Source organism: Molossus molossus, unplaced genomic scaffold, assembly GCF_014108415.1.
Source record: "Molossus molossus isolate mMolMol1 unplaced genomic scaffold, mMolMol1.p scaffold_m16_p_6, whole genome shotgun sequence".
In the NCBI taxonomy this organism is placed as follows: domain Eukaryota; kingdom Metazoa; phylum Chordata; class Mammalia; order Chiroptera; family Molossidae; genus Molossus; species Molossus molossus.
Genome location: NW_023425399.1, coordinates 95,915,782 through 95,943,235, shown reverse-complemented (window position 1 = coordinate 95,943,235; position 27,454 = coordinate 95,915,782). Strand labels below are relative to the sequence as shown.

Sequence of the window (27,454 nt, the reverse complement as noted above, 5' to 3'; positions counted from 1 at the left end):
GCCCACAACCTGGGCATGTGCCCTGACGGGGAATTGAACCGGCAACCTTTTGGTGCCTGGGTTGATGTTCAACCACTGAGCCACACCCGCTGGGCAACATGTATGACTCTTTTAAGCAAAATTTACACAAAACAGCTATGAGTATAATTTATTCATATTCTTACATAGAAACTTTTTATACAGAGAATAGGGAAAAATACAAGTGCTCTATAGAAAAACTCATAAAAGAGTCACTTACTATTAGGCTAACACTTAGTAACAAAAATAGCTGGAGAAAATCAATACCTTTTAAATTAGACAATGTATAAGGCCTTAAAATGCTCCTATTTACAAGTCCGTGTGCGCACAAGGGGAGAAGGTATGTAATTAGCACACTGGATAGAGCCCATTCTGAAAATCAACTGGGTTCACTCAGCCACTGCCCAGGTTCTTCACCCCTGGTTATCCTTGGTTATGCTTGCTTTTTAGTCCGGCACTGCCCCCCACCCAAGTCTTATTTCATAAATTCCCTAATCAGAGAGACTTCAGTTCAAACACTGAAAATTTAGTTTTTCCACAGGAATAGACGTGTGACTCCCCCACAGCTGCAGAGTCTGGTTTCAAAAGGCTGTGGTCACAGGTTTTAAAAATTGAAACAATGTTTGTTTGTTTTCCTGAGAAAAGGAAGAAGTGAACTTCTCCCTAAAATATTTGAAGGCTTACTTCCCTTTTTATGTCGATTGATTCAGCAAACTGTATATTGTCACTGAGCACTGCAAACCCAAAGGGAAAAAAAAACCTCAAGATTCTACAGTGTCTCTTTTTGCATTCTCCAAAGGACTGAATTGACACACCCTGAATGTTGGGTTATAAAATCTTTACAGAACTGGTAACTTTTAAATGAAAAAAAAAAAAGAAAAACAAAACAAAACAGGAAGTCCTTTATCTGGAGGTCTTTTTGGTGGCTCAAATATCATTGGTTTCTGAGCGAGAATATTATGAGTGTTCAGAAAATACTAATTTTTTTTTTTTAAGTCGAAATTCAATCACTTCTAAACACCCAAAAGCAATCTGCCCTTACCTTTCAGGCTTTGTAACGCGTAAGGTATCTTCAAAGGAACTGAAAATGTAACTTGAACGGGCCCTCGAGTGTTGATGACTTAATTCTATGCATTCGGGGCATTTACAAAACCAACTTAGGGATTATAGTAAAAATATAGCTATGCTGAGTATTTTATAAAAAATGTAACTTTTCTATACTATTTGGGAACTAATTAAGCCAAGAACTTGTCTTATTTTATCTCATGAGACAAATCCGTTCTCACAAGAAAAAGATAGTAAACTCCTCCTAAAAAGTCCTTTGCAATCTCCAAGAAAAGTAACAATTCAAAATAATTTTGACTGGCAAAAACCCTTTCTCCCTAATGCAGCTCATCAGCCTGAAAAAGACCAACCATCTCGGACAGTGGAACCCAGTCAGCTGACCACACGGAGGCCCTGCCGAGGAGCAGGGAGGAGCTCAGCCCTGGCCCCGCCCCTGCCTTGTTGCCACAGCTGTACTGTGTAACTTGCATTGATTTTCCACAAGCCGAACAGCTTATCTGAGATTTCTAGGTTGACTTCAATTTTGTGACCATGAATTCCGTTCCCTTAATACGGCTTAATTGGTTTATAGAGCTTAATTTTTAATACTGTTAACACCAGCCAGCCAAACCAAATATCAAAAATATCAATAAATATCACTAATTAGCTCTAGCCTCAGTTCCTCTTTCCGAGGGAGCATTTTGGCTTTAATAAATATATGACAGTCTTCGTGCCAACACCCCACGAGGGTTTAAAGTTCCGTAGCCAGAGCACGTGGTCTGGGTGTCTCTCGCATGTTTAGGGATGTTCTCGGAATCTGAAAGGAAACTACAGAGCGAGCATAAGGACAGATCGCCGATGGGTTAGTAGGAAAGTGGCTACTAGTGGAAAACGATTTGCTGAGACCCTGGAAGCCAACGGGGCAGGCAGACACGACGTGAGCACAGCTGTGGAAGAAGGCTGCTCTCACAGAGGGCTCTCGACGATCCTTTTCTTGGCTTGCAGGTAAAAGATGCGGTTTTCTTCAGGGTAAGTGACTTTACTGAGGGGCATCTTGTAGATGTTGGGGTTCTTCGTGGTCAGCAATAGGAACGCTAGTGTGGCCAAACAGAAGGGCCAGGTGCAACAGGGCAATCCGACCTGAAGGGGAAGAGACAAGCACACGCTCCTTTGAGGTCCTGTCGAAAAGTAATCCACGCAAAGCACCGCCTCTCACGCCATCCTCCTGCTGCCTGGGGATGGGGCGGGGGCGGGGGCAGGGGCGAGGGCGGGGAGGGCCCTGCTCTGGATCCGGCCGATGCCCACCCAGACCGAGTCTGAGAGCTCAGGGCAGTTGAAATGTCATCACCCATTCTTTCAGGTGGTCAGTTATATTTCCACCGTGTATATCCTTCCCTTCCTCTCATACATTTAGACTTCGGACACCAGGCGTACAAAGATGATACCTGGCACACAGAGATGACACTTAGTAAACCCCCAAGAGCTCCTGACCACTCGTCACACCCACAAGGCCCACGGTGACCTCTGCCCCCTTGACTTCCACCAGGCGAGGTCTTGGACTCCACTTGCTTTTCTTCTTTTCACTCTGTCTCCCAAATAGACTCTAAGCTCCTTGAGGGTAAGTATGTCTTCTGTGCTATCATCCATGGAAACTCATGCGATTCTGATCATGCACCATGTGCTTGACGAGGTCTGGCCCTGTAAGGACTTGTGGATGTGATGGTACCCAAACCTGACTGCCCATCAGAATCATCTGGGGAAGGGGTAAACAACACAGGTGCCCAAGCACCATGTCAGATCCACTCTATCAGGAACGCCAAGGAACTGGGCCTAAAGATCTGTGTTTTTGAAAATCTCCCTAGCCGACCCTGCTGTGCAGCTTGTCCAATTCTGGTCCGTGGGCTGATGTCTGTGAGCCTTTGCTGGGATGTGAAGGGCCTCACAATGCTCTGATGTACTGCCAGTCATGCCTGTAATGGCATTTTGACTTTCCACCAGAAAGATACTGTGTTGCCAGAGGACCCTCCCAGACAAACTCTCTGTGCTGCTGTTGAGAGGACTAGACACTGTCTTGACCACAGCCACATGGACTGGTCTATCAGAAATGGTCTGCATCGCCTGCAGTGTGGAGAAGAGAGGAGGTCCAGCCCTGGCCGGTTTGGCTCAGCGGTTAGAGCGTCGGCCTGCGGTCTGGAGAGACCCGGGTTCGGTTCCCGCTAAGGGCATGTACCTTGGTTGCAGTTTGTCCCCGGCCCTGGTTGGTCGTGCGGGTGGCAGCCACTCGATGTGTCCCTTCACGTCGATGTTTCTCACTCTCTCTCCCTTCCTCTCTCTCCCTCCCATTCTATCTGTACCAAAAATGGAAAAAATATCCTCGGGTGAGGATAAAAAAAAAAAAAAAAAAAAAAAAAAAAAAAAAAAAGAGAGGAGGTCCAGGGCCCTGGGGGGCAGGGTGTCCTGGAGCTGGCATCCTGGGTTCCCCAGGGGAGGGGAAAAATAAGGTCAAAGGGCCAGACAGTGCTGAAAAGAAAAGAGAAAGGGCCCTGGCCAGTTTGGCTCAGCGGTTAGAGCGTCGGCCTGCAGTCCAGAGAGATCCGGGTTCGGTTCCCGCTAAGGGCATGTACCCGGTTGCAGTTTGTCCCCGGCCCTGGTTGGTCGTGTGGGTGGCAGCCACTCGATGTGTCCCTTTCACGTCGATGTTCCCTCTTTCTCTCCTTGGGTATGGATAAAAAAAGGAAAAGAAAGGAGAAAGAGTGGCAGGGGACACTTAATGGGCAGTGATTTTGCCTATTAAATTAATTCAGCCAGGACATGGGTCTAAGTAAGTCCTATTGACAACTGGGAATTTAAAAAAATCCCCTGTTCCGCCCTGGCCGGTTTGGCTCAGCGGTTAGAGCGTCAGCCTGCGGTCCTGAGAGACCCGGGTTCGGTTCCCGCTAAGGGCGCGTACCTCGGTTGCAGTTTGTCCCCGGCCCTGGTCGGTCGTGTGGGTGGCAGCCACTCGATGTGTTCCTTTCACATCGATGTTTCTCTCTCTCTCTCTGTTCCTCTCTCTCCCTCCCACTCTACCTGAACAAAAAAATGGGAAAATGTCCTCGGGTGAGGATTAAAAAAAAGCAAATATAGCCCTGGCCGGTTTGGCTCAGCGGTTAGAGCGTCCACCTGTGGTCCGGAGAGACCCGGGTTCGGTTCCCGCTAAGGGCACATACCTCGGGTACAGTTTGTCCCCGGCCCTGGTTGGTCGTGTGGGTGGCAGCCACTCGATGTGTCCCTTCACATCGATGTTTCTCTCTCTCTCTCTTCCTCTCTCTCCCTCCCGCTCTATCTGAACAAAAAATGGAAAAATGTCTTCGGGTGAGGATAAAAAATAAAAATAAAAAAATAAAAATAAAAAATAAAAAAATCCCCTGTTCCTTGGTGTTCCTTGGGGTATGAAAAACTATTGGTTTGCCCACACGTTATGGCTCAGTGGTTGAGCACCGACCCATGCATCAAGAGGCCGCTGGTTCGATTCCCAGTCAGGGCATATGCCCAGGTTGTGGGCCAAATCCCCAGTGAAGGGCATGCAGGAGGCGGCCAATAGATGTTCTCTTTCATTGATGTTTCTGTCTCTCTCTCCCATTCCCTCCCTCTTTCTCTAAAAATCAGTAAAGAAAAAAAAAAGAGTAGCCACAGAAAGAATAAAAAAACAAACAAAAAATACTGGCTTGATTTTTTTTATAAATTGAGTCTTTAGCTAATTATCCTTTTTCTCCCTTTGCTGCTTTCCCAGCTACTACATAGTCCTGGCTTTCCTTTATCTTCGAATAAAAAGATATTTTAAAGTCAACCTCCTGATACTCGGAGTTTTAGAGTATAAATTGATGATACATTATACATCAATTGTATAACTTGACTGCCTTAAATCAAGCAGTCTGATGTTCCTAACAAGCCTGGTGGTTGTAGTTTGGACTAAAAGTGACTGTGATGCTGGAAGGTGAGGACAGACAGGTGCAAGAAGAGGGAAAGAGATGGTTGTCACAGTCATGGGTCCTGCCGCGGGACCCCACCCACGTGGGCTTCAGGAGGGTTTCCAGACCACTGCAAACCGATCAGTCCCTGATGACGAAGCGAGATGAAAGCAAACTCACCACAGCCATCAGGCGTGACATGCTGCCTCCCAGGTAGGCGGTGAAGAGGGCTACGAAGAAAGAAGAACAATGGTTGGCAGGTTTCATTTCATTGCAGAAGAGACTGCCTTTCTGTATAAAACCCCTGGAATGCAGACATCCACATTCTGCCAGCTTGCCCCGAACCCTGGTTACAAGCATGAGTTTAGAGTCAGCAGCTCTGGATTCGAATCCAGACTCCACCACTTCAGGGCCTGGTGGCCTCTCTCAGCCCCACTTCCTCACGTGCACAGCGAAGGTTATGGGAGCACTTCTCTCTCGGGTCTGTGCATGGAAGGAGGAGCGCCTGTGCTCAGCACACACTACGTGCTTAATAAAGGTGGCTTTTCTGTGGCTACCATCTCGTTGCTGCTTTGCTGATACTCAAGGAAAGGTTCTTCCATAGCAAATAACCGTCCCTGTTATTTTATCCAGGCGTAGTTGAATTAAAATGAAATTTATGAAGGTTTCTTGAGATAGTGTGGTTTTTATATTGCACCTGACTACATCTAGGATTCTCAAATTAATGGTTAGAATTCAGTTACAAAAAAATCATAGTATTAAAAAAGAAGAAGGTAGTAACTCAGAGATCAGCAGAAACTGAACACAACTAGGATTCCTCTCCAGAAGAACATTTTCCAAATACCATTAAAGTTGGCACACAGGTCAATGAATAAACATTGATCAGATTTCCCCTATTTTTATTATTTATTTATTTATTATTATTTTTAAAAAATATTTTTTCTTTTTATTGATTTTATTTTATTTTATTTTATTTTTATTTTTTATCCTCACCTGAGGATATTTTTCCATTTTTTGTACAGATAGAGTGGGAGGCAGAGAGAGGAAGGGAGAGAGAGAGAGAAACATCGACGTGAAGGGACACATCGAGTGGCTGCCACCCGCACGACCAACCAGGGCCGGGGACAAACTGCAACCGAAGTACATGCCCTTAGCGGGAACTGAACCCGGGTCTCTCCGGACCGCAGGCCAATGCTCTAACCGCTGAGCCAAACTGGCCAGGGCTCTTTTTATTGATTTTATAGAGCAAGGAAGGGAGAGAGAGATAGAAACGTCGATGAGAGAGAACATCGATTGGCCGCCTCCTGCATGCCCCCCACTGGGGATTGGGCCCACAACCTGGGCATGTGCCCTGACCGGGAATCGAACCAGGGACCTCTTGGTGCATGGGTCAATGCTCAACCATTGAGCCACAGTGGCTGGGCTAAATATGCTATTTTTAAATTTACTTGGAGTGAGCACGAATCTCAGAGCAGGCAATTTTAGTGTATACGTGATTTCCAATGTAAAACAACAAAAACAAAGATCTCAACTAGCGAATCCTTAATTCCTCAGCTTTGGTTGGAGAGGGGCCTCGAGGAGGCTCAGGGACCTGCACACACACCCAGGCCACCAGCACACACTGTTAGATACACTCACACCTGGTCTTCCTGTCTGGTGAGAAATCACAACAGCTATGTTGGGGAGCGGGACAGGAAGTGGTAAGGGGAACTCTGATCCATATTTCCATCCTTTTACCAATATTTTGTCTTTTGTCCTGGTATTTTTTTCTTCAACAGTGTGCCTAATTCTTTCACATCTGGATTGTCTCCTGCTAGTGGGAAAGGCTTATCTTTGGAAACAGTCAGAACTTCAACCCCCAGCTCTGCCATTTTGTTTGTTATACGACAAATCACCGAACTTCTCAGAGTCTAGTTTCTTCCTCTATAAAAAGGCCACCTGGAGACGTGCTGTGCAAGGAGCTGATGAATCTCAAATGAAGTCATGTATTTCCACAATAGCAGCTGTGGGTGCACCGTGGGATTGAGGTACTGTCTGAGCAGAAGGGTGCAACAGCTTGCATTAAAAGGTTTTTCTGCTTGGTTTCCAAAATTGTATTTTCTCCCCCATTTCATTCATTCATTCACTCATTCAACAGATATTCACTGTGCCTGACTCTCTTGAATACCAGCTCTTCCTTTACACCTTTCCAGAGCACGAGACCTTACCGCCATTTCTCTCCTTTTAATACCTATCACCTTTCTAAGGCACAGTCTTGGTATTCAAGTCTTATACTCTCTATTGTTGCAAAGTGATCTCCAATTCCAAGTTGCTTTTCTGTCCATAGCGAGAGTGTCAGACTATCTAATAGCAGCTGCCCATCAGTTACGACTTGCTGAGTTGGACTGGGAAAGCCTTCCTTAGAGGTGAAATCCTGCACACCACAGTTTGTAGGTGATGACCGTCACAGCGTCGAGGGGCAGAAAAGTCCCTTGAGTGCTGAAGGGAACACTGGATTTCTGCTCTCCATAGACAGCGTCCCTCCTAATACACCACCATGTGCGAGTCCTACTATGATTCCCCAGCCGTGCGAAAGAGATACAAAATGTGCTCACAGTTTGCATGGATAAAATAACAAAATTGAGGAACTCCCTGGTCATACAGTTTCTGGTTTAGAGGCAGGGAAGGCAGCCCTGCCAGCCGCCATCAGGGTTTGCCAAGTCTTCCCTCCTGATAAAGCCCTATGAAAGAGCACCTCTGTGAAAACGACTGTTATTTATTTACCTTGGCCGACAAGGTTGGCTTTTGTTGGACAGGAGCTGGGTGCTGGGGGCAAGCTGAAACTTGCTGTGCACTTTACACGTGATATTTGCTTTACAAGAGGGGCTGGAGGTCTGACTCAAAACTCAATGTCTAAAATGAAAACCACTAATAATACCCAGTGTGGTAGCAGAGGAAATTGATATGGTCTTTGTGGGGTGAACTGGGCATCCATTAACATTAAAATGAGCAGAGCCGGACTTTGGGCAACAGGGTGTGGGCTTTTAACTGATTCACTATACTAAGCCATTACACTAAACGAGTAAAGAAAATCTGATCTCCTCCAAGGAAGGTAGGTGTGATGGGCAGAATAAAGGACCCCAAAGATGTCTACGCCCAAATCCCCAGAACCTGTGACTATGTTACCTTACATGGCAAAGGGACTTTGCAGCGGTGACTAAGTTGGAATCTTGAGACAGGGAGAGTGCCCTGGGTCATCCGGGTGGACCCAATGTAATCACAGGGTTCTTACAAGAGGGAGGCAGCACAATTCTGTCCAGGGAGTAGGATGAATGATCACTGTCTGCTTTATGCTCTTCTGTATTGACTGAATATTTGTTTTGTTCAATAAGCCAGTGCTACTTCTATAATAAAGAAAATGATGATGATATTCCCACTTTAAGGAAATACATCCGCATATATCTTTGGTTTCACTCCTTTCCACGGTCTGTAAAGACCTCATCAACTCTTGTGACCTAAACAGTTTCTGCTTGATCTTTAAGGATGTACTCGGGCTGTCCCCATACCGGCCCTAACCACTCTCTCCACCAACAAGAATTTCTCCTCTCAGTTTTTAGGACTTATGGAAAAGCCAGCTTCTCTAGGAGGTGCTTCTTGATTCTGAACTGTAGTGTCCCCCCAGGAATTGTGAACAAGGTGTCTCCTTGTTCAGCTGTAAATGTCGTATGGGCTCCTGAGAGCTCTCTCTCTCTTATTCACCTGGCTTCTGCCCTTAACTGTAACTCTGTGTACAGGAACTGCCTGAGATCTAAAGCATTTAAATCAATCCCTGGCTCTTACTAGTACTGTCTGAGTTTTATAATGAGTGTTTATCATGTATTTGCTGCTACTGCCAACACAGAAAAATAGAGGTATGCACTCCAAATAAAGGTTTGAAACCTCAAACAAATCTCAGAACAAAGAATCAAACCCAGCTGAGCTCAGGTGGCCATATAATCTGTTATAGCCTCCTCTTCTCCCCTAAGTTTACGAACAAATGGGATAATGAGCAAAAAGTTTTGACAGGGTTATTAGGGGAAATAGCTGTGTGACTACAAAGAAATTGGCTAAATGACATATAAGCGGCCACTTGAGTTTTGTTATCCTTGCTACAGCACCAGGAAATAAAAATTGAACAAGGCCTTAGAAATCCGGGGGGGCCAGCCTACCCCCTCCCAATGCAGGAATCCATTCTAAATCCGCCTGATATGTGACATTTAACAATGACTTGGACGGATTAATCTGGGGATAAACGGGCTCCAGACAAACATTCCCATTAGATTTGAACTGACTTCTGCACATTCCACTATCCCTGCACCCCTTTCCCCCCAGGGAGTGCCATTCCCTTTAGTCTAGCACAGTGATTTCCAACCGGTGTGCCGCGTCACACTGGTGTGCCGCAAGAATTTTTAAAACGTGCCATACCTGACTATTTAGTCAGGGGCACTGGCTTCTTTCTCTTTTCCCTTAGATTGTCCAAAAAAAAAAAAAATGACAACAGTCAACACAACCATAGCCATCCAGCGTGAATCAATCAAAATTATACCTAATTATTATTTTTTTTGTCAGATTGGCAAAATATGTATTTTTTGGCGTGCTCCAGAATTTTAGTGATTAGTTCATGTGTGCCATGAGATGAAGAAGATTGAACAGCGCTGGCCTAGCATATTATCTTAAGTGCTTTTACTTGTATTGAATTAGGAACATCGGAGGCTGTGGGAAAATAAGCATCCCTCACAATGGCCGAGACGGTCGTTAGCTTTTCAAACCTAAATCACTTGAGTCCGTTCTCACCGGAGGCCTGCGTGCTACTAAAGGGAAGCAGAGTAGTGTCGTGGGCGTAACTCTTCAGGTTGTTAGCAAAGGTGGGTTCTAGGTGCGCCTTGGCCGCCAATGGACTGGATGTCCTTTGGCCTTAGCGCCCCGACGGTAAAATGAGAAGGATGGAGCAGCGCTCTCTAGAGCCCTTTGCTCCGACTGGCTGAGTCTGGCTAGAATGCAGGGGTCGGAAGGGGTTGGTACAGCAGTTCTGGAAGCGTGGCCCCAGAGTTACAGCATCAACCCCGCCTGCACTTGGTTAGAAATGCAAACTGCTTCCTCCACGTCCAACCATGAAGTAGGGTCTGAGGGTGGGCCCAGCAGTCTGCACTTGAACAAACCTTCCTGGTAATTCCGCCGCTCACTCAAACCAGAGCAGAGCTGGATTAATGAGATCTCAAAGGGCCGCACAAAACTCTACCTGGTTCACCAGGGGACATGGCTCTGTAGCTAGCTTGAGTTATTTCCTTTTAGTTTCTCGAGTCCAATGATTGGTATGGAGAACACAGGACAAGTTGCATTTCTATCCCCCAACATGCACATATTGTAAACAGGCTCTCCTGTCTCAATAAGCACCAAGCCAGGCAGAGCCGGCTTGAATACTCCCAGAGAAGGGATGTCGCTCGCCCTGGTCACACACTTAGGTAGCACGGGTCCCACTGTAGGACCCCAGCCCTAGTTTCTCATGCAGTCCTTTTTTACTGTGTGTTCGGGATTCTGATCCCATAGTCACAAGCAAGCCTCCCTCCAGATGCGCGGGATACTCACCGCAGGTGAGAGCCAGGAGGTGAGTTTGCCAGGTGAGCGCCACAAACATTCCTCCTATTGCAACGCAGGCCAGAGAGCTGTTGTAACCCCAGAGTCCAAAGTAAATGTCCTCAAACGGGGCCGAAAGACTGAGTGCTGTTGGATAAAGACAGGAGGCGTCAGAGCCGCGCACCAAAGGTTGGATGCTCCCCGAGCGGGGTCTGGGCTGGTGGCAGCAACTGGGAACTACTGATCCCTCCAAAGCGGAGACCTCAAGAAGGGTCTGGAGGAGGCTCGCTTACCTGCTACCATCCCCAGCAATGACCCGATTGTCGCGTGCAGGCACATGAGTGGGGAAGAAAGCAGGATGGCGCACAGGAAAATGAGCCCTGTCCACAGATTGTCACAACCATATATCTGACCAATGCCCACAGGCACGGATTTCAGTAACTGCAAAAATAAGTTAGGAAATAAAGTCATTAAAACAATTGGACAGAAACCCATAGGACACCCACAAGCACATACGAGGTAATTTTAGATTTAGTATATCTAGTCTTTTTTGTTGTTGTTAATCCTCACCTGAGGATATTTTTTCCATTGTTTTTTTTTTTTTTTTAAGAGCGAGTGGAAGGGACTGAGGGAGGGAGAGAGAGAAAAAGAGGAGAGAGAAACAATTATATGAGAGACACATTGATGGGCCTCCTGCGTGAGCCCCAACCTCAGCCAGGAATCAAACCTGCAACCCAGGTAGTGCCCTTGACCTGAAATCAAACCCTCGACCCCTCAATGCATGGGCTGATGCTCTAACCACTGAGCAACACCGACTAGGGCTAATCTTTTGAGATCAGTGTCTTTAATTTAAAAAATTCTCCCTCTCTCTCTCTCTTTTTTTTTTTTATCCTCACCCGAGGACATTTTTCCATTTTTTTTTTTTTTGTTCAGGTAGAGTGGGAGGGAGAGAGAGGAAGAGAGAGAGAGAAAGAAACATTGACATGAAAGGGACACATCGAGTAGCTGCCACCCACACGACCGACCAGGGCCGGGGACAAACTGCAACCGAGGTACATGACCTTAGCGGGAACCGAACTTGGGTCTCTCTGGACCGCAGGCCGACGCTCTAACCGCTGAGCCAAACCGGCCAGGGCTCTCCCTCTCTCTTCACAGAAAAATCTGAGACATAGTTCTGCTTTATTCCCAGAGATACAGCAGCCCTTCCCTGGGGCACACAGCCCATGCCCTCACTCACTGCCCTCCTGCTCCCTCTGGCCCTAGGCCTTGGTAACTGTTAGCTCCTCGTGTGGTGTCGCTGTCCCCACTGTGAGGATCTCCTGTGCCTCCCTGTGAGCCTGGCAGGGACCACAGCTTAAACTTCTGTTGCTTCCAAATGTCCATCAGTGCCGAGGCCAGTCCATAGAAGTATTATTATTCCCAAGCAATCTGGTGGTTCATGCTAAAGCCAGAGACCCAAAGTCAGGCTATCTTATCCACAATTCAGAAGCAATTATCGGCAAGTTTGTGAATCAGGACCATATTTACACTTCTATTGTTAACGAGGCTATGTATTATTTGAAACCAAGATACCTTAGTTTATTCTGTTATCAAATGTCAGTTCTCAAAACACGTAAGTTGCACCGTTCTACTTTCTGGCTGAAGCCTGGATTCAGCTCCTGTGTTTACAAAATGGCAGATTAAGATACTGCCATTCTGTAAACACATTAAATGAAGGGCTTGATTTAAATTCACAAATGAGAATTCTTTAGAACAACACTCTGGTAGGGCCAGGATAGGCAGGATTAGTCATGTTAGTGAAAGGATTAGTAATGTTTTAAAGGGTAAAGGTAAAAGTTTGCAAAAGGCAGAAACTGTGGAAATTGTGTTGCTTGCATAACCTTTGCTCAGCTTTCTATTGAGTACGGATAAGGATTATCTGGATTATCCGCAAGACAATGAATAACCCAGCAGATGTCGGTCAGGACACCAGATCAGTCCTGCTGCAAAGTGGACAATGGGCCTGACAAAGTATATCAGCAGGAACTATCGGAAGCTAAAAGTGGAGTATATAACCGACACCCCAATCCTGATTCGAGGCTGAACCCTTCTCTGCTCAGTCTGCCTGCACCAAGGCCCATGCAATAAAGCCATTTTGCTCTACATTGGCCTTGTGTTGTGGATGTGATCTCCCGCCGGCTCAGAACTTTTAGTTAGTTCCCTTATAATCAAGGCCATTTGCTGAAAGATCCCTTCCCTAGGTCTTTTGTGCATCTTGTGTCAAGGACCTTCAGGGGCAGTACCTCTGACACGGAGTCCCAGTTTTGGCATGAGGAAGCGTCCTCTACCTCCACGCATTAGGCTGGATGTAATGCTGGCTTCCACCTGTGGGTTGGTCCTTGCTCACCGCGCAGGTCCTTACTGTGAGTTTGATTCCACCCTAAGATGGACCCTGAGTCCTTCCCACCCATGCTGGTTTTTCATATCTACACAAGATCATTTTCTGTTTCTTCTAGACCAGAGAACTTGACACAGGCTCATCCAGCAGAACTATCCCTCAAGTAGTCAGGGAGGAGGGGAGTTGGGGGAGGTGGGAAATAAGTGAGTTGATGTTGAGGTGGTCGTTCAGAGGGAAGGGAAGGACAAGACCCCCCCCCCCCCCCCTTGGCTAGCACTGTCTAATAGAGCTTTCCACGATCTTGGAATAATCTGTATCTCTGTTGTCCAATGCATGGGATTGTTGAGCACCTGAAATGTGGCTAGTGAGGCTAAGGAACAAATTTGTAATTTTAAATTTTAATTAATTTTACATTCAAATTAAAATAGCCACATGGGACTAACAGCTATTGTATTGGACAGTGCCAATACAGGTCGATCGATGAATACTATTTTATATCATTTTTTATGGGGCATTATAATACGTTTTTATTTTTCTTCTGAGTTGTTTCCAAATACTCCCATTCATTTTCTGGAAAAGAAGCTAAAGAAAAGACTACTTGAGCTTCTCACATGTTTTAATTGCTCAGCATAGAAAATGTGTTTTATAACCTGATATAGTGAGAAAGCCAGTCTTTTGCACCTGTGGTTTTCTTCTGATTTCAAGTGTTCTCTTGTTTTCAATAATCAAGAAAACTTAAACAAACACCCATTGGAAGAGCTGGAACTGTATTTGGGTTAACCTGGTATTTAAAAACCGCATTCTCGCCCTGGCCAGTTTGGCTCAGCGGTTGAGCGTCGGCCTGCGGACCAGAGAGTCCTGGGTTCGGTTCCTGCTAGGGGCACATACCACAAAAAATAAAAAATAAAATAAAAAAAAGAACGGCGTTCTCTCTATGCACATCTGTAAAGGGATACGTAGTATACAGCCTTGACAGTGGTCCTCAAACTCTGGCCCACATTACAAGTGTGTGGGGCGCTTGCTATACAGGTACTGATTCTGTGATCTTGAGGATAAGAAAAAGCAGAGCAGAGTTTCTGTGGTGGACATGATAGTGAACCCCAGGCTGGAGTTCCCAGCATCAATGGCATCAATGGCTGGTCCCCACCACACCCACCCAAACAAGGGCTGAGTTTGCAATAGAGTGTCTGATTTCCAAAGGTGCTATCCTCTTGGATTAGCACTGTAGATCTTAGGAAAAGAGGGGGAAAAGTTAGCTTTCACCAAATACTTAAAAAAATCCCTACCCTGGCCAGCGTGCTCAATGGTTAGAGCATCAGCCTGCACATTGAAAGGTCACAGGTTAAATTCCCAGTCAAGGGTATGTACCTGGGTTGCAGGTTAGATCCCAGTCCCGGTGGGTGCCCATTCGGAAGGCAACCAATTGACATGTCTCTCTCACATCAATGTCTCTCTCTCCCCCCTCCTCCTCTCACCTTCCCTTCTACTCTCTCTAAAAATAATGGAAAAAATATCCTTGGGTGAGGATTAAATAAATAAATCAGTAATTTTAAAAACCCCTTAGAGCCCAAAAAGCTTTGGAGCAGAACAAATGCCTTAGCTGGCAAAATGAAGACAGGAATGTCCCCCCAGAGCCGAGTCTCTGCAAGGCTCTGATCCCGTGAGTGGGTGACCGGGATGCTGGCTAGCCTCCAAAGCCGAGGGAACGTGAAGAGACAGTGTATCTTACCTGCAGGGCATTGAGTTCAGACCAGGTGACATTCGGAACTGAGGTCTTAGGTGTGATCAGTTTGGTTGGGAAGAACGGATTGTAATGTCCCGTGGCTGAAAAGTACACAGTCACTGCCATGTTGAAGGGCAGGGTGACCACAGGGAGGTCCCATTTGCTGAACACGGAGTTCAATGCGCTTGAGAGCAGCGGACTACAAACAACGAGAGAACAGAGTGGGGGACTGTGGGTGAGACAGCGTGTTGCCAAGCCGAACCTCTGCTGTGGAGGGCCTTGGATTCACCCCGAAATACGCCCCTAAGGTGCCCTGTTGGAAAACTTCCCACAGAAAAAGCAAACAAACATCCAAACGCACTTGGGATAAATCCTGTCATAGAGGGAATGATTCTTATATAAAGTGAAAAAAAATGAACTCATAGTTTATTTGGCTTTTGAGAAACTAGTTTGAAGAATTCAGGTTTTTTAAAAAAGGAACTGAGTTCAGTCAAGAATTTTTGTCTCACTCGGCCAGGGTGCTGATGCTGCTCCTCAGTAAAGAATTTTTTGAAGGGGGTGGGAAGGGCAGTTCATAGAGGCACAGTGGTTCTCAAAGTGGGATGCCCGGATTGGTCACATCAGCATTATCTGGGCACTTGTTAGAAATGCAAATTCGCAGGCTCCGTCCAAGAGGAACTGAATCAGGAGCTCTGGGAGGGGAGCTGCAGTCTTCGTTTCAACAAACCCTGCAGTGAGAGGCTCTCCACGTTGGTTGTACTTTTAAACCTTCCAAGGGCCTTTAAAACTCCCTGTGCCCAGGCAACACCCCCAACCAAGACCAATGACATCAGAATCGTGGGGAGAGGGGAGAGGCGGTATGAAGGGCCACGTGCATCAGTCTGTTTCAATGTTTCCTTTTTCCAATATTTACTTCTTTAGAAGTTGTGTTATATACATATCATGAGGTTTACCAAGTAACCATTTTAAAGTGTGCAGTTAAGTGCACTAAGTATAGTCACACTGTTGTACAATCATCACCACCATCCATCCTGCAAAACGGAAACCCTGTACCCATGAGCTGTAACTCTCCAACTACCCTCCCCTCACTATAATTCTTTTAAAAAAAGCATTTTGAAGACCAGGCACAACTTACCAAGTCATGGACACAACACATACAGGAAATAACAGCCACCAGAAACAGTCTCCTTCGTCTGAAAAGATAGCGATGAGGAGCCCCACGAGGGTGGCATTGTAGCCATGCAGGCCCCCCGCAATTGCTGACCTGTGGGCGAGAGGCACAGCAGGGATATTTCCTGAGTGGGCGTTGGCTGGACTTGTACATTAGTGACCGTTGTACATTCCAGATCAGATTCACATTAGAAAATGAGATTCTATTTAGAAACTTATTTCAAAGTCTATGGAAGCCGAATACTAATAAAAACATGAAACAGTAAAATATATGTAGGCAAAATACAAATGTGTACTTGGAACAACCCCCTACAGAGGCATCGTAGCTCAAGATAGACTTTCAGCATCTAGGGGAGAAGGGGAAACCAGCAAGGAACTGGTTCTGCTTCCTGTTAGTCTTTCCTCTGGGAAGTTATTATTTCTTTTAAATTATTAAGGGCCCCTGACTTGAATAAAGCTTTTAGATGAAACTGTTTCCGAAGTCTGATTTTCTTGGTGAGAGATGTAAGATTCTTGAAATGTAAATTCACTTTCGTAGTGTCTTTGATCTCATAAACATTCATCTTCCAACTTAGCATATATTTATTTCAACTTCCTGTGCTTCCATTTGGACGAAAAAGGGGCCACATACTAAACCTGACGAACTCAAGGGAGGCCTGTCAGGGGAGCCTTACACCCTCAGAGACCTAAAGTAGCCACATAGGATGGTCTGAAATGAAAACTTTCTAACGAAAAGCAGTTCAAAGCAGGTAGTCTTGTCCTAGATGGGGCTTTTCCCTAACAAGGGTCCATCTTGACCTTAACTGAGCCTGTCTGCTGTCTGTTTGTGTCTAAGATAACATACCTTTGCACAAGGAGGGTGATTTTCTTTTTCCAGATCCCCCAGGGAGCAAACACTGCACCACAGCAGAGACCACAAATCCCTTTATTGTTATTATTATGTTCATCACTAACTGTTAACTATCTTTTCCCTGCCTCAGTAAAAGAAAATTTTTTATCCAATCCCCGAGATACCCCCCCAACTCCCTAATCTATCTCCAATGGATTTCATGTAACCTCCTTACCTCCTCCTGCTTTGCTTCTAATGTATAAAATAAGCTGTAAAACTGCTGTTTTCTGGAGCATTTTCTCAATCACTTGATACTTTGCTTCCCAACAATTTGGGTCAGTTTGGCTCAAATAAAAATTCTTCCAGGTCTGGATGTTGTTTATGTTGACAGTCTAGCCCTGTAACTGCATGTCATGAGATTTAGGAGATTCTAAGGGAATATGTCCTTTTAAAATTAAAGTTTTGGGGGTTACATTGGTTAATAAAAGTATATAGGTTTAAGGTGTACAATTATATAATACTTCATCTGTGTGTTGTATCGTGTCCTGTCTCTTTCCATCACCATTTATCCTCCTTTGCCCTCTCCTGCCTCCCTCTTCCACCCTCGTTTTTTTCTGGCAACAATCATACTGTTGTCTATGAGGTTTTTTTTTTTTCTTAATCCTTTCACCGTTTTTACCTAACTCCTCTCTCCCCTCCCCTTGGATAGCTGTGAGTGTTTCTATTTTCTTTGTTAGTTTATTCTGTTCATTAGATTCCACATATAAGCAAAACACACGGCATCTGCCCCCCTCTGACTGGCCCACCCACCCAGCCCCACGCTCTCCGGGTCATCCTTCCACGGCCAACAGCGTTCCGCTGTGTAAATGCACCACAGCTTTTTTATCCACTCATCTTCTGTTGGGCACTTGGTAACCTCACTTCTAAAAGTCGTCTTACGGGTAAAGTTTCTACTCCTGGTCAAAACGGTTCCTATGCCATAGTCGGAAAGTAGAAGCCATTGGCAACGTTTGGCACCTTGAAGGGCCCACCATTCAAGGTCAAATGAGGTCACAGGTGTGAAGATCATGGAGTGGGTGAGATCGGACTGGGGGGGGCGGTGGAAGAGGGCGTGGTCTTAACGGGAGTGGAGCCCCAGTGCCTCAGCAGGATGATGTCATTCTGAGTGAGAGCATTAGCTGAAACGTCCTTTGTCTACCTTTAATAAGCCTCCAGGCCATGTGGGAGGTGATGCACTTTGTATTGATTTAACCCAGGAAGTGATAATGCCCTTGGGAATCAGGACTAAACATGATGACAGTGGAGAACTACTGCAAAGATGGATCCTCTCAACAACCGACTTTCAGAATTACTGCTTGGGTTTGGCCGACACATTTAATGGCAATGTCTACAAGTTGTGGAATGGACTGGTTAAAGCAACAAGAAGATGTGTCTTCACTTAAAACAGAGGCTTGCTGTTTCAATGTGGTCCTTTTAGGACCAGGGAAAAGAAAAGAGATTTGGAAACTAGTATGTGTGAATATGGCTGGTCATCTAAAATAGATCTGATAAGGAAAATGGGTCAACTTTCAGTGGAGCAAAGCAATGAAGGAATATTTGATATGGCACAGGCCTGGACCACACCTCCAAAGTGGAAAGACCATTTCTTGACATGCACTGGAATAGGGTTCAACCTAAAATAGTAAATCACCCTCTACAGAAAACAAACCAGGCTCCTGGAACCTGATGCAAAAGTGGCACATTTGCTGACTCTCTCCTCAAGAATCTCCTTAGGAAATCCACAGGAAGAGTTACAAGAACTTAGTTGTGTAACGATAATCTACTGGGGGTGGTGCATTGACCTTGAACACCTGGAAGACCGGCAGCCTCCCTGGAGGAACTGGTAGGTCAGGAGTGGTCTGCAGCCCTGGTGGGAGTCAGCTCATCCCTTCTTTCTTTCTTTCTTTTTTTTTTAACATTTCAATCACATTTAATTCAGTAGTTCTATTATAAAATGAGACTAAGACTGCTCATCTGAGAAGGGTAACTACATATCAATGTATTTTCAAATTGAGCAATTTCCTTATATTTATTACTTTTTAAAATGCCATAAAACATTTTAGTCACTGGACAGATCAATGTATAAGGTAGCCCTGGCCAGTGTTGCTCAATGGTTAGAACATCCATGGGTGCACCAAAGGGTTGTGGGTTCGATTCCCAATCAAGGGCATGTGCTTGGGTTACAGGTTCGATCCCCGGCCCCAGACGGCAGAGGCAACCAATCCATGTGTTCCTCTCACATCCATGTTTTTCTATCTCTCCCCCTCCCTCCCTTTCCACTCTCTCTAAAAAAATCAATGGAAAAAATATCCCTAGGTGAGGATTAACAACGACAACAACAATAACACATGTATGAAGCAGACGCTATTTCTAACCTTGCATGTGGTTCAAAAGATATCCTAACACTAAAGTCTGAACTTGATAACTTGGAGTTTGTGGTTATTCATCTCTCTAGAAGCTGAGCAGAATAAATTTACTGAACAAATTTTGCAAACAAGAAATAAAAGGGATTGTGAAGCCAATAAGACTCTTCATGAACTCATGCATTTTTGCCCCAAACAAGAAAGAATGTTAATGATCACTAATTGATTGATTAGTGAAGAATATCCCTTTAGAATCTCTCCTTGGATTTTCCTATAGCTTAATTCTGGGTACCATGTACTGCTCTGAGAATGTGGCATTGTGCAGACTGGTTACTTATTCAGGGACCATGAATAAATGATACCCGGACCCTTCAGTAAAAGCAAATATAAAGAGTTCTGTGGAATAAAGGTCGTTTCTCTTGCGAAGAGTAGGGACTTTGTTGGGCTTCCCAAGTCACTGGTTGGCTCCCGTGTCCTCAGAGTGAGCAGGGCGGCTTGTATGGGTGCACCTACCTGTCCTGGCTGAGCAACAGGGCTGTCAGGGTGGAGACCACTGTCGCTACACAGCCAAGGAGGGCCCACCAGGGGTTCTGGACCAGTAATCCCACCAGAAACAGGATTCCACTGATGGGGTTGTTGACGAGCACCACCTGGGCTATGGCCCGAAGAACCCAGTCAAAGAACTGGAGCACCTGGGGTTTGTCTGGAAAAGAGGAGAGGAGCAGAACTAAGCAAGCAGCCAGGTGCCCCTTCCCAAGTTTAGGGCCCTCTTGAGCAAAACCATCAAAATCCCCTCTGATGAAGGTGAAACTGGTTTTTTATATTCTTTGAACACTTTCCCCTTTAGTGGCACCCAGGTCCCTAAAAGCATGCGATTTCTTTATGTTCAGCCCACACGGTCGCTACTAGAACCTCAGCTCCAGGAAGCACCAAATGCACTTATTTACTATTCTTAGAAGTACAGACTTTTAAGCCAAAGGGCTGAACTACCAATAGCAGAATTTTGTATTTTAAGTACTGAAACTATAAAACGGAGCCAGTTTCCTGCCTCTGATATGAGCAGGAACTTGGCCCTGAGCACTATCTCCATAAAAAACGTTTGAAGAGGATTGCAGGTTGGAAGATAAAAAGTTAAAAAATGCAGAAGAAAGAGATAGATAGAAGGTAGGAGAATATAACTAAAGACAAGAGTAGAAGAACCAGCATGTAATTTCTTCCAAAGCACTTCTCACATCTCTCCGAGGGATGGAAGCATAAATACCTTTGAGCCAGTTGGCAAATTCTTTCATATCCCCAGTGACATAGCTAAGAACCTTGGGATGGCACCTTCTCCCTCGACATGGTGAGCTCGGGTTTTCACCTCGGTTCACTTTATCCATACGGGGGCTGTCCTCCATGGCTCTCTCTTCCTCTGGCTGCTTGAGGGGAGAACAGAACTCATAAATACCCTAATGTGGAATTCTCCAGACCGGTCACAGTAGCCACAGAGGATGAGTTAAAGGCATTATTTCTTCTGGACCATGACATCCCATGATACTAAGAAAGCGCTGTTTTCCTCTTGAAATACCATCATGCGGATTATTGCTCAAACCCAAACTCCACCTTCCTGTTGTCATTACTGTCTTGGATGCTACCATGAGAAGGTTCTGGTCTTTGTTTTCATAAGGTTCCGTTTCTAATTCAACAAACATTTATTGAGCACCTATATCCTGCACTCAAAGATCTCACTCAGCCTGGTGGAACACACTAGAAAACAGTTCATTTCAACACAGCGAGTCAAATAATAATATAGAAAGACCTAGCGTCCGATGCGTAAGCTTCATGCTGCCAGTTAGAGGAGCTAGCTATCAGATTACAAAATGGTGCTCACTAATGCAGACCAATCGGTTACTTTCTCGGACCAACAGCTGTTTTAAATTAAAATTTAATTTTATGAAAAAAGGTTTTATTTCTTGAAGTTCAAAGAGAAGAAAAAATTTAAAACCAGTTTGTGTGTGTCAACACTGCCTAATAACTCTTTCACACACATTCTCCAAATTCAAAGAATCCTCGAGTAAGTCCACAAATCAGGCAAGATATTCCTTATTTTTGGAATTTGTTATTTAAATGTTTTAAAACAGGCAAGAATAACATTACACAAAGGTGTAGAAAATACGTAAGGTGGGAGTGGACCCAGCTGTTGAACACCAAAGAACTGTAACCTAAGAATTGTACAGTATTAGGATGTCCAGGCATAGTCGTAGCGAACATGCTTCAGGAAAAGACAAGCAACGTCGTCGTGACTTGTGTTCATTATGAGACGCTTCACTTCTCATGATCAGTGTTAATGGGACAGCACCAACATCACCAGAGTATGGTGCTCTACAGACAGAACCCTCTTCATGGTGTCCACGGTAGACACAAAGGAATACCAATGATGTAACCTCGGAAGTAGGCAAAGGGAAAAGACCATGGTAAAGCCACCTTGAGCGTGCAAGGAAAGCCAAGAGCAGAACCAGGTTAGGGTGAAGTAGGTGAACACCAAAACCACCAGTCCCCAGAAGGCATAATTGTGGATTGTTGAAGCCACAGGTACGTAAGACATGACCTCAGAAATACCAAAGCCCATGTGGATAAATCAGCTCACCTTCCACCTGTGGCCAGGCTGTGAATAAGGGTTCTCATGGCTATTTTTGGCCTCATCCATTTACCATAGCTAACAAATAGCTATTAACAGAAAAGTCATGCTTTTTTTTTCCTATTCGTGACTCTAGTGTCGCCTTCTATTAATCCTAGTACAGAAATCAATGTGGGTAATTGATATTTTACTAAGTAACAATGGTACGTTAATTGTATTATTCCACTGCCCAACTAACCATCCTCCTTTCAAACAATGGTGAACCATTAATCATAACACAAAGTAGAAGGTGTTTATGGAACACATTCCAGATTACTTTTATTTTTTCTTGGCAAAATAGTGTTAGATTCTTGCATTTGCGAGGCTTCCAATGAATCTTTGCATTAAAAAACTCTTAAATTGAAAATTGCTGGAAGTCAGGAGCCAAAACTAAGTCTCTATGGAGTTCACTGTCCCCATAGTTAAGCAAGTAAAACTGAATTCTGAAGCAATTATAAAAATGGTCTTTTATTTCATAATCTAAGTGATGGCTATCATTTATTTTCAGATATCTCCCTCTTTAAATCTCATTACTGAAAACATTGCTTGGCAAGCCCCTTCCTCAGCGACAGGGATTCATTTAAAAGTCATGCCAACTTATCAGAGGCATCAGACTGCAGCTCAGGTAACCACAGAAGCGCAGGTACAATTGCCATGTGTTTCTCTAAGTAAGCTTATCAGCATGGAATTGACAACATTAAAGGGGTGTTTTCCAACGAGCACAGGAATGATTAGGTATATATGGGTTATTCCAGGGTGAACAAATTCAGTCCTCAACATTTCCAGCCTATATGTATTTATTTTAGAGGGTTTTAAATACACCATGGCCTCAGAGATTTTGGAGATACAGATACAAAACTTGATATCATAACTGGCCCGACGTGACTGAGAACCTGAATGGCCTGAGTTCCCTGCAGAGCCACCCAAAGTTAAATAAAGATCGAATGTTTTGTCTGAATCCACAGCCCACAATAAAGAAGGCTTATTGCCAGCGGTTCTCGCCAGGATCCACATGGATGGGTGGTTGGGTCTCCTCCAGAAGACAGAGGGATCTGCTCCTGAGCTGAGCAGACAGATGCGGCTGATTCAGGGCCCCCAGGAACCATTTCTTTCTGACCTGGGAGAAGTTTCTGGAGGCCTTGTGAGCCTTGACAACTTGCTTCAGAACTCAGGCATGAGTACTGGTTATGAGAAACCAGCTGCAGTTTACCCTAAAGTTTTATCACGCTAGACGCCATGCATTTCTTTAGGGAATTTTGAGAATCCACACATCCTAAAGGCAATGGGAGCCAATGGAGCAGGGACCATGTCCTGAGGCTCAAACTTCTCAAATCTGACTAAGTAGGCCAGCAAACTTCAACTAAAAAGGCAGGGCCAGAAAATGAAAGAAACCCGAATAAAATAGAAGCAGGGTAAGGTAAAACCCCAGACTAGTTTTTCGTAGCTTTTCCACAGTTATCAAAACCCCGCAGCCCAGCTGTCCAGCATCTGAGCCATGAGAAGAGGCAAATGAGTTTCTGGACCAAGCGCCAGGTGCATCCAGTCAGCCCAAGCCGCACCACTCAGCAGAGCATGAGGACCCCGATTCCCAGGCTCTGGTTAGGAAGGACACAGGGGCGCAGGTGCTCAGGTTCCCAGAGGCAGAGGCTGCATGAGGGACGCATACCTGTTCTGGTGGCCTACTAGTCAAGGCCAACTTTAGCTGGGAGACGCCTCCGCTCGCCGCCTCACCAGCTTTATTTCCAAAATCGTCCCTCCGATGAGGAACAGGAGAGGCATCACCAGCGCCGCCAATCAAAGACTGTCCATTCATCCTCCTTCCTCTCCACACTCTCCATACATGACAAAGGCAAAAAATACTAGAATCAGCAGGACTTGAGCCCTGGCTCGGATGAGCAGGTGAACCGCAAGCTGGGTGGAGGCAGGCGCGCGCCAGGTGGGGGAGATGTGGCCCCAGACCGAGACCTCTAACGGGGAGGGCCGACTGCTCCATCAGCCAAGAGCTCCATCGGCAGAGAGACAAGGGGCTGACTACAGAATTAAACGTTCATTTTACTTTGCTTAGAATGAAACAAACGGTGGCAAACCAGCCAGCAGAGACACCAACACACAGATCTTGTTCTGCTGCGTTTTTTCACCGCTGAGAAGTTGGCAGGTCTGAAACCTGTTCCAGTGGAAGGGGTGGGCTTCTGGCTCTGAAATGCTTCGGGGTGAACTGTGAGGGCTCCATCCCGGGACTGAGTCCAATGCAACAATTCCTCAGTCTTGCTCTTTACAAATGTGTGAAGATGTGGTGTGGACTCTTATTTTCTGTAATAAGACACTAGCTACACTTAACACACAGTAAAAGCCCAGTCTAAGAGAATGCTAAATGGCATTTTTTTTTCTTGTATCTGAATGACAATTGCTAAATATTGGACATCAGCCCGGCCTGTGTGGCTCAGTGGTTGAGCGTCGACCCATGCACCAAGAGGTCACTGGTTTGATTCCTGGCCAGGGCACATGCCCAGGTTATGGGCCAAATCCCCAGTGAGGGGCATGCAGGAGGCGGCCAATCTATGTTCTCTCTCATCGATGTTTCTATCTCTCTCTCCCTCCCCCTTTTCCTTCCTCTCTCACTAAAATCAGTAAAAAAAATAAAAATAAAAAAATGGACATCATCTTGTTAATAATATACAATTCTTAGTTGAATTCTACAAATGTGGCAGCTTTTTATGTTTTGTTTTGTTTTAAACTTCCGTTGCATCCAAGAATATTATTCTTCCTTCAGTAATTCCAGAAAAGTTGTGTGTTATTTCTTTTTTTCTTCCTCTTTTTAAAAAATTTTTACTTTCTTTTACTGGCTCAGTATGAAACCTGAGAACTTACACTCCACTAGAGTCATTCAGAACAATCTACAGTTGTGGGGAATATCACTGTCATGTCTTAGAAAGAAACTGTGGGCATGTGTTTATCTGTGCTTAAACTGTCTGGCTAGTTAAGTACCAAACTGACGTGTCTGTGGGTTACATTATATATTTTTGTTTGAGAAAGAGCAACATTAAGAAGATTAAGAAGCCCAACAGTAGGACTCTAATCTTATACATGGTTAAAAAAATAATAATAAATAGAGAAGACAGAAAGAAAGAGACCAGCAGGAACTGTCGCATTTTGTCAGTGTAGAGGCTTAGCCCTTCTGCCCCTCTTTCTCCCACCCCAAAAATCACGCACATCTTGAAGAATCACATCCTTTGAGGTCAACATCAATATTTTCTTAGAGCCAAGAGACGGAAAACTTTCAGAGCTAGGTAGGGTTTTAGAGAGTGCATAATTCAAACTTTCATTTTATAGAAAAGAAAACTGAAGTTCTAAGTGGGGACCATCCAAGCTCCCTCAGCGGAGTCAGCCTTACGGGAAAGGAAGGCCTTGGTGGTTCTTTGTCGCCTGGTCTGGAGCACGTTAATACCACCCAAGATTCTGAACGCAGAGTAGGCGCTAAGGCTCAGTGGTGGAGTGGACACAGCCTGTCCCCGTGGCCACCTGGAAATAACTCCGGGATGGGGGTTGAACAATGACAAAGGGCTCGGCCATCCCCAGTTTCACCCTATGCCCTCGCCGGAAACAGTGACTGTTCTGACAAATAAACATCTCCCCATGCCTCAAAGTAAGCCTCATTCTCCTGCATGGCTGACATCCACAACAAGGCCTGTGTGTGCTGGACTTAGCATCCCGAGAATATTCCGGAAGCTGCTTTCTGGCAGGAGTCAGAAAGCCTAGGTCACTAGTGAAACAAAACAGTTCTCATCATTCTAGTATAAGGCAGTATCAAAATGTCAATCCAACCAGCATTCCCTATTTTTTGTTGTTGTTGTTAATCCTCACCCGAAGATATTTTTTCATTGATTTTTAGAGAGAGTGGAAGGGAGGGAGGGAGGGAGGGCACGAGAGGGGGGGGGGCATCGATGTGAGAGAGACACATCAGTTGGTTGTCTCCCAAAGTACCCTGACTGGGCCCGGGATAAAACCTGCAACCCGGGTATGTGCCCTTGATGGGGAATTGAACCCGTGACCCTTGGGTTCTCGGCAGACACTCTAACAGCTGAGCCAAAATGGCCAGGGCAGCACTCTCTATTTTATTATACAAAATAAAACTTGTTCTTTAGTCAGCATATATTAGAAATTTGTGCAACTGGTGAGACCTAAAAGTCTTTAATTTTCTATGTCTCAAGTACAAACCACTATAATAAAATGAGTATCTCAATAAAGTAAGTCGCACAAATTTTTTGGGTTTCCCAGTGCATATAAAAGTTATGTTTAGCCCTGGCCAGTTTTACTCAGTGGTTTGAGTGTTGGCCCTTGGATCGAAGGGTCTTGGATTTGATTACCAGTCAAGGGCATGTACCTGGTTTCAGGCTTGATCCCCAGCCCCGGTTGGGGTTTTCGGGAGGCTATCAATGGATGTATTTCTCTCACGTCGATGTCTCTTTCTCTCTCTCCCTCTCTCCCACTCTATCTGAAAATCAGTGGAAAAATATCCTCGGGTGAGGATTAACAAAAACAGAAAAAAAAAAGTTATGTTTACACCATATTGTAGTCTGTTACGCGTGTAATAGCATATATCTAAAACCACAATATATACACCTTAATTAAAAATAATTTATTGCTAAAAAATTGCTAAGCATGATCTGAGCCTTCCGTGAGTCATAATCTATTTTCTAGTGGAGGGTCTTACCTTTAGTTTATTAAAAAGCCCCACAATTTACACAAAGTTAAAGTTAGTTGTAATAAAATGAGGTATGCCGTATAACTTTAAAAAATAGTACACAGTTTTGGATATGGAGATGGAAGAAAGAATTTAAACATTTGTGCTCTTTCATATTAAAGAGACTTTCAACATTGACATTTATGTGGTACTTACAATAATCTCTATTTTAGGTAGTTTTTGATATTAAGTGGTGGAGGTGCTCAGTTTTCCCTTTTAAGCTGTAAGCAGAAACAAAGAGAACGCTGTCAGTTATTCCTGTATCCTGATTAAAATAAGTTTCTGTTGGGGACACACCACTCCTAGGTGCCTTGAGGTCTGAATTCCACATCAGAAACTGCAACTGCAAAGAACCTGCCCAATTCATGGCTTCAGTGTGACTGATGAGTCCTTCCCATGGAGAGCACACTCCCTGCACAGCAGGACAGCACATGCAGGAAGGGCCATAAAACCAGATCAGAAAGGGCCATTGCCAGTACCTCCGTTTTTTTTGGAGTCATATAGATAGGTCTCCAACTTTGCTTAATTATTTCAAGAACACAGCCGAAATTCCCATACAATGTCGACGAACTCAGTTTTTTTAGCATGTCCTGGAGACACCTTGCTGAACACCCTCTTCCACATGGGACTCAGGTGCTGTCCCCACCCAGCTTCAGATCATAAACAAAGACATGGCTTTCAAAGGTCCAGGAAGAAGCCTGTGGCTTTGGGAAATTGTTTTCTAGTCTACCAGAACTCTGACTTTGCTGTTTCTACTCAGTTCCAACCATCGGAAACATTTCTCTATTAAAACAAAGAAAAGGGCAAAAGAGCAAAATTTAAAGTGGACTGAGCACCCAACGGAAATGAGTAGAAATAAGGACAGTACTCACACTCCAGTTGGCTTCCCGGTGGCAGAAGGCACTGACTGATAAAGCCTGGCTGGGCTCTGTGGAAAGGGAGGGTGCTTAGG

General features: G+C 44.9%; 1 protein-coding gene across 6 annotated transcripts; it reads right to left on the bottom strand.

The window, feature by feature from the left end:
- SLC14A1 (solute carrier family 14 member 1 (Kidd blood group)) lies at positions 1-27,425 on the bottom strand. 6 transcript variants are annotated; one of them, XM_036245058.1, is made up of 10 exons: positions 27,375-27,425; positions 26,659-26,723; positions 20,367-20,523; positions 19,619-19,808; positions 15,840-15,968; positions 14,711-14,903; positions 10,898-11,045; positions 10,617-10,751; positions 5,193-5,242; positions 1-2,202 (listed from the first exon to the last, which is right to left on the bottom strand). In XM_036245058.1, exons 3-10 carry the CDS (start codon positions 20,500-20,502, stop codon positions 2,029-2,031), a joined length of 1,155 nt encoding a protein of 384 aa, XP_036100951.1. In that variant the 5' UTR covers positions 20,503-20,523; positions 26,659-26,723; positions 27,375-27,425; the 3' UTR covers positions 1-2,028. The 6 variants fall into 6 exon arrangements, with proteins under 6 accessions (XP_036100951.1, XP_036100952.1, XP_036100947.1 ...); XM_036245059.1 differs by having other exon boundaries at positions 20,367-20,520; positions 27,375-27,402; XM_036245054.1 differs by lacking the exon at positions 27,375-27,425 and adding an exon at positions 23,428-23,593.
- Positions 27,426-27,454: the final 29 nt, after the last annotated feature.